The following is a 12245-nucleotide window of genomic DNA, read 5'->3' as shown; positions in this document are numbered from 1 at the left end:
CCTTCCTTCTCCTGTGGCGGCAGCCACACACTGAAATGCCTTCACACGCATCCCAGCAGGAGAGGGAACACCACATTTACTGCTCTTGGTATTTCTCAGATGAAAATTCAACAAACCGCATTAATTTAAACAAACCTAAACCATTCCAGACTACTTCACCCACCACAAAGGCATATGGCAGGGCACACAAGCCCCGTCAAAAAAAAAACAAGCCAAAAAAAAAAAAAAAAGTGAGACCTTTTCAGATCCTCTTTTAAGACAGTTTGGTTCTCTTTCCCTTCAGCGCCGACCTGAGTGTAACCTATGACCGTGCAACTGAGTCACACAAAGCACAGGGACGCAACCAGAGATGTCACCTTTAGACTCCACGCTTGGATTCAGGTACTACCGAGCCTTACCAGAGATCCTCCAATGTGCCCTGGGCCGCAAGGCCTGGCTCAGAGGTGGGACAGGCTGTGAGCTCTCCTGCTGTCCCCATCCCAGAGGGATGCATTTCTGCATCGCTGTGTTTCCTTTAGCATGGTGTGTTTCGGGAGGAAGGAGGCACTCGCCTTTGAGGCACGAGTGCTCGTGGTCACACGAACGTGGGTTTCAGATCTTCTTTGAAGTTCACAACGGGCTGAGTCTTGCCCTGGGGCTCCAGCCAGCGTTCCATGGCCCCGCCAGTCTCCAGGTCTGTCTCCGTGCTGCTGCTGCTGCTGCTGCTGCTGCCCAGAGAGCCGCGGGGACTCTGCAGGCAGAGCTGGCAGCATGGACGGTGGCAGCAGGAAAATACCTCCTCAGAGCTGCTGCTGGAGTCCGAGTCTGGGTAATGGTACAGCGAGTGCAGGATGGGACGTGCCGGCACCCCCAGGCTACTCCGCTGCCGCCAGTCCTGCAGGGAAGTGCCGCAGCGTCCCTCTAGTTCTGTGCCGCTCACCGCCCAGCCCCGCAGCCCCGGCCAGCCCTTGGCAGGGATGGAGGGAGAGGACAGCGATGGCTGGGGGTGCCCCCTGCCAGCCCCCTCGCCTTCCCTACCCGGGCCGAGGTCTGCCGGCTCCCTATGGCTCCGGGCGCCCGGCCTGCTGCCTGCTGTGCACCAGGCACGAGGGGACGTGGGGAGGCCAGTGGAGGTGGGGGGCAGCAGGACACGCCGCCGGCGCCGGGTCAGGTAGGGGCTGAGGGGGCTGCGGACAGCCGGGTGCACCTCCTGTGCCCCCCACATCCCACCTGTGTGCGTAGGGAGGGCCGGGCTGCAGGTCCTGCTGTCCAGGCTCAGCTCCTGCAAGACTTCTTGCAGCTTCTCGCTGCTCACATAGCTGACCTTGGGGGGATGCTCTCCACCCACAGCAGCTGAGGCATCCTGCTCCAGAGGATGCTTCCCAGCAAGCATTCCACACTCCTGGGCATGTTCTGGGCTGTGTTCAAGGCTGTCCCCCATGTCAAAAAGCAGCGCTGGTGAGCACTCAGGCTCCTCTGTCAGCTCGTGCTCGTGGCTCACATGTTTCCAGAGGTCCTGAGCATCGCTGCTAAGAGGCACTGGAGTGTGAGGCAGTGCACGCAGCACACAGGAAGTTTGCTGCCCAGCCCTCTCTGTATCCAGCGGCCAGTGCTCCCTGGGCACGTCCCCGGCACCGCTGCATTTCTCGCCATGCTGCCCCGTGCTCTGGGCGCAGGGAGCTGGCACTGCAGGGCTGCAGCCACTCTCTGCTGACATCAGCCTCATCAGCTTCTCCTTGGCATTGTTCACTTGCTCCTGCAGGCTCTCAATCATGGCGTTTTTCTGCAGCAAACAAACAAACGTGTCAAGCTTCTCTCCTCTCACTCCATCTCTGCTTTTCTTTCTTTTTATTTATTTTTTACTTTTTTTTAGAAAAACTGTTATGCCCCAATTTTAACACTTCAAGATGAGGATGCAGAATGACAGGACAAAACAAACCAGCTCATACTCTCTGGAGGTGGGGCGGAGGTGTAACGAGGGGCTGCCCACCCTGCCAAGCGGGGGTGGAGAGGCCGCCAAGTCCCCTACCTCTGTCAGCAGCTGCTTCATGGAGTTCTTCTCCCCTATCAGCTGGTAGAGCTGCTCCTCGCTGTACACCGAGTGGTAGCTCCTGCTCGGGCTGCTGAAATATTTTGCCATGTGGCTCAGAGTCTGGTTTTCTTCTTCAAAGGCCTTCCACTGCCTAAGCTGCAGGCACAAGGAGCTGTTACAGGGGAGAGACAGCCACAGCAGGGAGAAGGAGACAATGGGATGGGGCGCAGGGGACAAAAGCTATGATAGATGAGCATGGAAACAGGCAGTGAAATGATGCCGGGAGCATCCCGCACAGCCACACCCTGCCCCCTCCCTGGCTTGGCTTCTGACACAGAGATAGCCAGCTCCTGCCTGTGCTGCAGCCTTCAAGCACGCAGCAAAAGGCCCCCCTCCTCCAATCCTGTAACAAAGAGAGAATTGCACATGGCCTTGGCCCCAAATCGTTGGTGACAAGCTGTCAACCGGCAGCGCTTCGGGTCTGTTTTCTCGTCTAGTGCTCTGCACAGCCCAGCTCACACCACTCATCGATCTCAGGCGAGCAATAGACAAGCAAGGCCATTAGGAGAAACAAGGCAATGAATTAAAAGATGCAGGATAAATAAAATGCTCGAGGCCCCCAGGCTGTGGCGATTGAACAGCAGAGGCAGAAGGCACAAAGCGGCGCAGCTCAGCCGCTGCTCCTTGCTAAGAGAGCTTGAGCAGGCGTGGAGATCCTCAGGGGCTGCAAACACAGGGGCTGGGGCTCTGTGCTTACATGGCACTGACCGGCTGCAGGAGGCTCGCCAAGGCAGGCAGCAACCTCTTTCCCATCAGGTATTTGTGCACCTGGGTGAGATGCCCCAACTCCTCTTGCACAGAGCTGCTCTTTCTTCAGCTTCACCGCTTCCTCCCTTCCTCACCTCATTTCCTCGAGCCCTAACATCCCTCCAAACCCAACTCCAAGCAAACAGCTGTTTCCTCTCGCTGTGACAATGGGTGCATTTTTCCCACTAATGGCACAGAGCTGGCACTGTACCTGCGGGACAAAGATGAAGCAGTTGATTGTCGTCGTACACACAAAGATGCCTCCAGAGGTGAAACCGAAGAGCAAGTTGTGCCAAGCACGGAAGAAGCGGTGAACCAAGACAACGGTGCCGGCCACCAGGAAGATGAGGTTGACGCCCACAATGAGCGTTAGGGACTGGTTGACCGGCGGAGAGCTGACGCTGTCGGTCAGGCCGGCCAGGTACGTCCCATACAGCAGCAGCACGCTCTGGAAGCAGAAGCCAGGGCCTACCTTCAGCACGGAGGCTGGCAGAGCATGGAAAATGACATCCCGAAGCCAGCTCCCACCCCACGCCAAGACACTTGCTGCCATCCTAATTAAGGCCCCTTGATGCATCCTGCAGCCTGTGTGCGTGCAGCAGGCACTCCACAGAGAGTAGCAGCCACAGGCCAGGGATGCTGTGTCAGCGTTAGCTTGGAAGGAAGGCAGGACCAGCAGCAGTGGTGGGACCAGCGATGCCACAGGGAAGGGCACAACCTGGAGAGGGGGGAAAACTTTCTCCGGTGTGCTGCAGTGGGAGCAGCCGAGGCAGATGAGAGACATAAGTCCCTTTGGGGACGTTCCGCAACAACATGGGGACGCAGCAGTGGGGGACATTCTGCAACAACACACCTCTGACGGAGCAGAAAGGAGGCTCAGAAGGATGTGCAGAAGGAAACAGCAGGACGGAAGAAGAAGGGGGGTAGGCTGGAGGGAAGAGGATGTCCTTGGTGCCTCTAAATAGAAATCCGGGAAACCACTCAGTTCAATTCTTTTCTCTTCCCTGCTTCCTGCCCGACTGCAGCGGTGGTGCGGGGGCTGGAGAAGGGCTCTGCACACAGCAGCCCCCTCTCTGCTCACACTGGCAGGCGGCACTGAGTGTTTTACGCCTTCCTCTGTATCACAGGGCATGATCTGCCATCAGCATCCTTTGGAAATGCCATCTAACACATTCCTTGCTCATGCAAGGACCCAAACAGCGGGAACATGAGTCCTACATTACCCCTGTGGCACCCAGCAAGTGCAACTGTCAGCCTTTTGTTACTAGTAAATATTAAATTGTTATCTGGGCATCGAGAAGAGCTTTGTGGCCAGTGCTGCACATACTCTGTAGACTCTCAATCTAAGAGCACAGTGAATTGCCACAGGGAACAGCAGTGGTGAGAGAGCTTGGAACTAGGTGGACACTCAGACCTGCTCCATAGGATCGCATGAGTCCTAACTGGACCACGACCGCATTCACTGGGTCACAACAGCATTCACCACAGGGCACCTCCAAACACATGTCCCAAGGGCAAGCACCAAAGTGCCATTTAAAATTCATACGGTCTGCCAGGGACACAGACAAAAACACTGCCATCTGGTAAATTGGAGCTTTAAATAAGCACAGGGCTAAGTTTTGTTGCTGTTGTTTTAAATCCTGAGCGGAGGACTGCGCTCCTCATTCAATGGATGACCTTGGCAAGCCATTGCCTCCCATTGCTGCGTGCCAGTAAAAGCGGGATAATGCACTGAGTGCCTTCACAAAGGGCTGAGCACAGTAACGTCTTGGAAGATAAGAAGTGCTACATACACATGGAGATGGAGCCTGCTCTCCCATTAGTGTAGGTCCTGATTAACTCCAGAGAAACCACTAAGGAAATACCTGCTAGATAGGATCAGGGTCAGGCTGAAGGCACCGCTAATGAAGAGTAACTATGACTGGAAAAGTTCTGTTGTGAATGGAGGAACAAAAACAGCCTGTAGGAAAGGCATTCCCATCTAAGCTCTAAAGAAGCCTAACACAACTGGAGACAACGTCGGGGATGAAGGCACAGCACTGTGAAAGTGGCTGCCCAGGGAAGGTCCGAAGTCCCAAGCACCAAAGGCCCGTTAAGGCTAGGCTAGGCTAGCTGATGTCTCTGAAATGGAGTGGAGGGGGGAGAAGGACAGTGTCTTGAGGCCTCTGTCTACTCTTTTTCCTATAGTTCCTGGTAGATGGTCAGTGAGTCAGAAGCGGATGAAGCCATGCGCAAGGGCAGGCTGTGATCTCACCAAAATCTGCTCGCTGAAGTGCTTCCAGCCTCTGCCAGCCCAGAGACACATGAGACCACGGATAATTACGGCTATAATTACACTTACATAGTTACATCAGTATAACTAACTCTCCTGGAATATGAATGGCCGCGTACAACGCTACACCAGTGAAAGTGAGCTTCAGTGGTATAATTAAGCTGATAAACATCCTGTACAGGTAGGCACCAAGCACCTGTCGTCAGCACCTCACCTCCCTGATGTGGTGGCAGAGGACTCAGGGGCACGGTGCATCACTGGGGTGGGCGGTCAAGAGAAGCCTCATGGAAAAAGTGAGCTTCGGAAAACATTAAGGCACAAGTTCTAAGGAGGAAGAGAGATGAGGTGTGGGTGGCTACAGGGTGAGAACTGGAGAGCCAGCAGGGATAGAGTGGCTAACAGGGAATGCAAGAAAACGTCAAGAAGGAAGGAATAGAGATGAGAGGATTTCAGGGTGAACAGGAGCGGCTCAGATCTGCAGCGCACGTGTTGCTTGGGAGGGCAGCGAAACTACGAATACTGCTAAACAGTTTAGGCTGTGAGACCGAAAAGGAGGCGAGATACATTCTGAGAATCAATAAATAGGTTACGTACCTTAAACCCTAAAATGAGAACGAGCCAAAGATCGGAATAAAGAGATGCACAGGACTGCATCCGGCTCACTGAGCAGGTCATGCCTTTCTCTGTGGCCTAGGAGGCAATGGGAAGGCAGAAGTGAAGGCTGCTGCCCTGCCCAGGAGCAGACAGACCAGTGGGCAGACGGGTCTGCAAACCCAAGCAGCTCTCCTCTGCACACTCCTAAAGGCAAATGCCAAACCTGGTGCTGTTGAGGCAGACAGTTAAAGTGAAGTTGTGTATTCCAGTTCCAATAGGGCTGCGTAAGCCTTTTCCTAGAGCAGCCGCAGATGGCAAGGGGCCCTCCCGTGGCACCCAGGTGGCCTTCACAGACTGACCTTGGCCATTCACCAAGACCCCACTGCTTGTCCAGGCAGGGCTCTGCTACCAGCTACCACTTCCAGGTCTGTGGCTGATACTTGTCTATGTAATAGGCCATAGACACAAGCCTAGCCTGGAGCATCCAGAAGGCTGCACAGCCCATCTCTCTGCCTGGTTTTCAAACAGCCCCTCCAAATGTTAACCGTCGGCCAGCTTTGCCAACAGAGCTCGGACAGGACACAGCACAGCACTGCACCATCCCATTACCCGCAATGACACACTGAGGCTCCGGAAGCACTGGACCGGGTCGGAGAAAACCCACGTGAAGAGCAGCACAGCATCTGCCAGCACCAACGCTGCCACCATCGCCAGCAGCTGGAGGTCTTTGATAATCTGCAAACATGTGGAAGCGTTACAGGAGAGCGATGTGGTGGTGGCGTCAGCCATCCCAAACCGCTGCATGCTGTTCTGGGCACTTGGTACTCACAACCCGCTTGTCTGGCACCCGCTGGGTGAACACCTTGTAGAGCCGCCAGCTCTTCCCCAGGACGGGCCCAAGCACCAGCGAGGTCCCCACGCACAACAGGCAGAGCCGCACCTGCAGGCAGGGGAAGGAGCCCGGACTGGTGGCACGTCCATGGGGCTCTGGCTGACACCCATGTCCATGCATGTGGACACGTGTGAGGGCACCCATCCTGGCTATCCCTGCTCACCTGGATGAGCATTTCCACCGATCTCCCCGATGACAGGCTCTGCTCCTGAACCCCGAAGAGGTAAGCACTAGTGTAAGTCAAGCCACTGCCCAGCAGGGTCACAACATTCAGGTTGGGGCTGGACATCTTCACGATCCTCCAGGAGACAAAGCAGGGAAGCGGTGACAGTTACTGAGCGTGGTGGCCCAGCAGCACCAGGATGAGGTCCCCTTGCAGGGATGAGGGCGGCCTTGCTTGCCTCGTGATGTCCCTCCAGCTCACCCCCCCTGTACCCTGTGCCCTCAGCGCTGGCCCTTAGCCCTGGGGAAGACCTTGCAGCAGGAAGGGAGGCCCTCACCTGTTTTTCCTGAAGCGGATGGTGAAGACAAGGAAGAAGAGCGCAAGTAGGACTCCTCCGGTCAGAAATGTCCACACAACTCCCAGGAGGGCAGCAGAGAAGGATGGGGAGCTCTTCCCACTGCGGTCTGATGACGTCTGAGGAAGGTGGAAGGGGTGAGGAGGAAGAGGACATCTCTGGGGCTCCCAGTGAGGGAGGTCCCTTCACTGGTATGGCTGCTCAGCCAGAAGGGACGTGAAACCACACCTCCCAAACTCCTCTTTCACACACACACACACAAACACACACACACACACAAAACAGCTGCTTTTTCCCAGGACATCAGCGGCCTGTGACTGTGTGATGTTGATGGAGCACTTCGTTTATGGCTGAGTAGAGTAAATCCTGGCCCTAGCAGGGGGAATGTTAATTGTAGCAAAGCTGCCAGGGCCGGGGAGCCAAGCAGCTTATGGCCCTCTCATTAAGGGCTGCGCTCAGCCGGTCCCTGCGGCAGCCTCACGTGGAGCCAAGCGCCTGCACTCGCGTCCCCGAGTTGTTCACGCTGGCCCAGCAGTGGGGACAGGTGCCTCTTATTGCAGATGGTGACTTTTAATTAAATGCTGCTCTATTAATATTTGAAAAGCCCTTTGAAGTGGCAGGGGGTGGGAAAGGCCAAGGGCAGAGAAGGACACCCAGCATGCAGCCTCTAGCAGGAGGGGACCACGTTGACATCGTGCTCCGTGGCCCTCTCCATCCCTCCCCCCAAATCCCCTTTCTTGGAGGAAACGTACGATGGTGACAGTGCAGAGCTCCCGCAGTATCCGCTGCTGCTGCTCCTGGCTGCCGAAGCCAGGCTGGCCATCGCAGAGGTCAGAGCAGTTGAAACCCAGCTCCATAGCACATCCTTAGCCTTCATCCAGGATGGCCTCTGACTCAGCGCAGGGTGCTCAGGTGACACAGTGCCATCCCGCACCGTCCTGCCGGCCCCTCGAGGTGCCCTGCGGACCAACATGGGGTGGGGGTCACTGCGGCCGCCAGCCCCCAGCACTGAGCCGAAGCCAAGCGTGTGCCAGTCCTGGCACCTCAGCCCCCGCGTGCTCCCGCTGCCTCCTTTGCTCCTCTTCGGTGGGGATTTTAATAGGCCTCATTACCATTTTAGACATGAGGTCATACTTATCCTCAAGCATCCCTACCCAATTACCATTGTCACCGATTTTAATTAGCTTCCCGTACACGGTCCTAAGCGAGGCTCCCGCCGCCAGCAGCTGGGGAGGACGCGTGAAAGCTCTGTCCCTGTTCACCGGCAAAAACTCTTTCCGGGAGTGTTCCTCGGGGCTGCCCCCAGCACATGAACCCCGAGCTCAGGCCCCAAACACAGCAAAAGGGCCTAGCACCACCGTTCCCCGTCCTCAGACACACGCTGTGGGCCAGAAGCTCCTGGTTAGCAAAAGCTGCCACCACCACATGCACAGCAAAAGGCCAGCACCAGATGAGGCTCTCCCACCACTCACAGACCAGCTTCTCCTTGCCATCAGATCATTTTTGAAATAGCAAAGGAAAAAAAAGAAAACAAAATTTAAAGGAGCTGAAAAGTCGATGCAAAATGCACGAGCCCAAAGCAGGCACAATTAACATTCCACCCCAACCAATTCTTTTTCATTTAGCATTGGAGGAGGCTTCTTCCCGCCAAAAACAAGGCAATGTCACAGCTCAATGAATCCAAAGTTGGAAAACCGAAGAAGTCAGTTTGCAGACAACAGAACAATCTCCACGTTTCTTGAACACCTCCAGGGATGGTGACTCCACTACCTCCCTGGGCAGCCTGTGCCAGTGCCTCACCACTCTTTCTGAGAAGACATTTTTCCTAATGTCCAACCCGAGAGAGGCCGCGAAGGAGACCTCTGCTAATCTGTGAAGTTGATGCCACCATTGATGGGAGATGGGCCTACTGGTGGGGAGCAATCCCAGCAGGACGGGATGCTGGGCCCCACGCTTAGACCTCCGAGTCATTTGATAGCTTTTCCAGTAGGATGAACAACACGAGATGGGTTTTGCAATTCAGAAAACACTGGCGCTTCTGAGAAAGATTCGCGCTGCTCCCTTCTGCCATTCTTGCCCAACAAGATCCCTTCTTGTTTGACCTGAGAAACCTGCAGCATCGCCAACCCCAAGGCGACCAAAAAAAATCCCAAGCTACACTTACTGCAGCATCCCCAAACACAGCTATTCAAAAATTGCCTCTTCCTCTGTCCTCTCAGCTTTCCCATGCACAATTTCCAGCCACCCCTACAAAGCGGCCGTGCATTCACCCTCATCCACGTTCCAGACACAGAAGCGCTGTTGGGTGCCCATCCACGCCGCCAGTGCCATCACCTCCTGCTTCCATCCCTGCTGAGGGCTCTCCTCTTTGCAAATCCACCTTCTCCAGGCGTTCCTACCCAAATCCTTTCCCAGCGCGCTGCTCTGAGGCATGGCCCCGAGGTGCAGCGGTGGCCTCCAGGCGCTCGCACTGTTGGCAGCCACAGGGAGGCTCAGCCTGCGCTGCTCTCCATAACTGCACCTAAAAAAGCCACCTAGCATGCTATTCACAGGAGCGATTCAACCCGTGGCTGAGGTGTGTGGGACTTAATTAAAATAGAGGTTATCTTCTCGCTGCTGAGCTACGGAGCACAGAGGAGGGAGGGGCTGCAGCGGGGACGTTTCCATGAAGTTGTGCCGCAGATGGAGGCTGTCCCCCAGGAGCTCGCCATTTCAGGAGCAGGCAGAGAAGAGAGCCTGCAACCAGACACTGGCCCTATGCAGCCCCGATACCCGTGTGCTCCTGCAGGTCTGGTGAGGGTGGCAGCACTGCAACGCCAGGCAGCGGGGATGCTGCCAACCCAAAAAAGATCGGCATCATTTTTAATTATTTTTTCCTTTTAAAATCAGACAGGAGCTCAGAAATTGGATTACATGTTCTGACCCCGAAACAGGAGGCAGAGCAGTCTCTGGTGCCTCCTGGAGAGGGCCCCGCGTGGGTCAGAGCCACGCCAGCTCCCACCGGGCTCGCCCTGGCACGGCGCAGGCAAGGCGATGCCGGCACATCAAGGGCGCCAAGAAACACCAGCTGCAACTCAACACGGGCTGCGGGCGGGTGACGGCTGCCGGTTTCCAGGGATCTGGTTTCCCTGCTCTCCTCCGAGCCCTGCTCAGGCTGCGGGGTGGCCACGGGGCAGTGGAAAATGCACGGCCTGGGCTGCACGCAACGCTGACATCCAGCTGAGGCCGAGCGGGATGTCACGCACCACTCCCGGCACCACTCCCGGCACGCTGCCCCCGAGCAAACGGGGCAGGAGCAGGGGTGCAGTGCTTCAGGGCCCAACAGGACCCTCTGCCCCACTGAGGGGTTGGGCGCAGCCTTTCCTCCCCTTGCTCCTTCAACTCCAATGAAACCCGGTGGGTTCCGGGGAGCGAGTTCATCAAGGCCACAGCTTCCCACCCCTGCATCCCACAGCCAACCCACTCCTGCTCAGCATCCCCCTGCACGGCACAGCTTGTAGGGCGCGGGGACTTTCAAAAGAGCAAAAAAACACCGCCACACGCCCACCACCACTGCGAGGCCGGAGGCGATCTACAAGCGCAGCGCTGCACACCGAGCGCGGGGCGCTGTGAGCACGGAGCCCGCCTCCCCGAAGCGGGACCCCAAAGCCGCTCGCCCCCCGCTGCAGCCCCCGACCCACCTGCACCGGCCCGAAGCTCTGCGGAGCGCCGCCGGGCTGCGAACCTCGAGGCTGGCGGCGGCTGCGCCCGGCTCGGCTCGGCTCGGCACGGCACAGCACGGCTCAGCACGGTGGAGGCGGGCGGCGGGGAGGGGCCGGGGCGGCCCCGCTCCTCCCGCCCGGCTCGGCGCCTCTCCGCCGGGGTCCCGGTTTCCCTCAGTTCCGGCTCAAAGCCGGGGGCTGGGAGCTCCGCGTCCCGCCGACAGACCCTGAAGCCCCCGGCATCCCCGCTGCGTCTCTTTCACTCTCGTCTCCCGCAGCTCACACGTCCGCGTTAACTTCCCGGCCACTCGCCACTCGGTTTTACCGGGTTTTCCTCCCCGGCTTCTTCAGCCGAAAGCCCTTCTCCCCACCAGCACCCAGGTTTCCGTCCCGGCCCCAGAGCACCGCTGGAAAGCGCTGCGCTTGGCGGAGCGGGTGCACTCTTCCCGAGCGTCCTGTTAGCTCGGCGGCCGCTCCGCCAGGCCCCGGCGGGCACAGCGATAGCTCTCACTGCCGCTGATCCCCAAAGCCTCGGGCCCTACGGGAGCGGGGAGGTGGGCGCAGGCGCTGCCACTAACACCTCTCCGGAGGCAGCGGTGTCAGCCTGTTCTTCGCAGATGGGATTTCCATTCTAAGAGTTCACATTCCGCCACAGAGAACGGTGTTAAAATCAGCCTCCCTTTCAACTATGGCTTTGGTCACCTGCTGAACTCCCCGTAAACTACTCAGTTTTCAGTCAAATGTTACTAAGTTTCCTTCGGGATGAACCGCATCTTGTATTTTCTTCGGTTTGGGGAAAATCAGTCTCTTTGGAAATCCAGATTCCTGTCTGAGTGCCTATGACTGTCCAGAGATGTCCATGTTGGCCCCACTCAGTGAGGCCGTCGGTCACACACACCCACGGAGAACCCCCTCTTGGTTTTGCTCATGAGCACTGTTCCACACAGTCTGCTCCAAGGCACCTTAACCCTAAATAGGCAGCTGCCCAGAGAACCGTGGTGCCCCATCCCTGGAGGCGCTCAAGGCCAGGCTGGATGGGGCCCTGAGCTGGTAGGGGGCAGCCCTGCCTGTGGCAGGGAGTTGGGACTGCATGGTCTTTGAGGTCCCTTCCAACCCAACCATTCTGTGATTCTGTGGTTCTATGAATACTGGTTTTGTGCCATTTATTCTTCTAAGTGAGATTTTTTTTCACTTTTCTGAGTTTCTTATTCTGGAATTTAAACAACTGATGATTTTCTTCTTTTTGTATACTTAGCCCACTTAGCCCACAGTCCCCCGTCTTTAAATTGCTGAGGCTTTGGCCCATTTGGGTGGTCATTTGGATGTTCTTTTTCTCTGAAGCTACTGACACCTTGACTACCCTCTTGTTATTCCCACACCATCCTGCTGGCTTTGTGACCCTTCTGAAATAGTCTCTGGTGACATTGAATCATAGAATCATTTGAGTTGG

The 12245-nt window shown here is 56.6% G+C and overlaps 1 protein-coding gene across 1 annotated transcript; it reads right to left on the bottom strand.

The window, feature by feature from the left end:
• On the bottom strand, positions 249-10914 carry GPR156 (G protein-coupled receptor 156). Its single transcript, XM_021397546.1, has 10 exons — positions 10775-10914; positions 7847-8053; positions 7077-7213; positions 6740-6875; positions 6514-6624; positions 6294-6419; positions 5685-5780; positions 3030-3266; positions 2009-2167; positions 249-1762 (listed from the first exon to the last, which is right to left on the bottom strand). Exons 2-10 carry the CDS (start codon positions 7949-7951, stop codon positions 575-577), a joined length of 2295 nt encoding a protein of 764 aa, XP_021253221.1. The 5' UTR covers positions 7952-8053; positions 10775-10914; the 3' UTR covers positions 249-574.

This window comes from Numida meleagris, chromosome 1, assembly GCF_002078875.1.
Source record: "Numida meleagris isolate 19003 breed g44 Domestic line chromosome 1, NumMel1.0, whole genome shotgun sequence".
Lineage (NCBI taxonomy): Eukaryota > Metazoa > Chordata > Aves > Galliformes > Numididae > Numida > Numida meleagris.
This window is presented reverse-complemented; position numbering and strand designations above follow the sequence as displayed.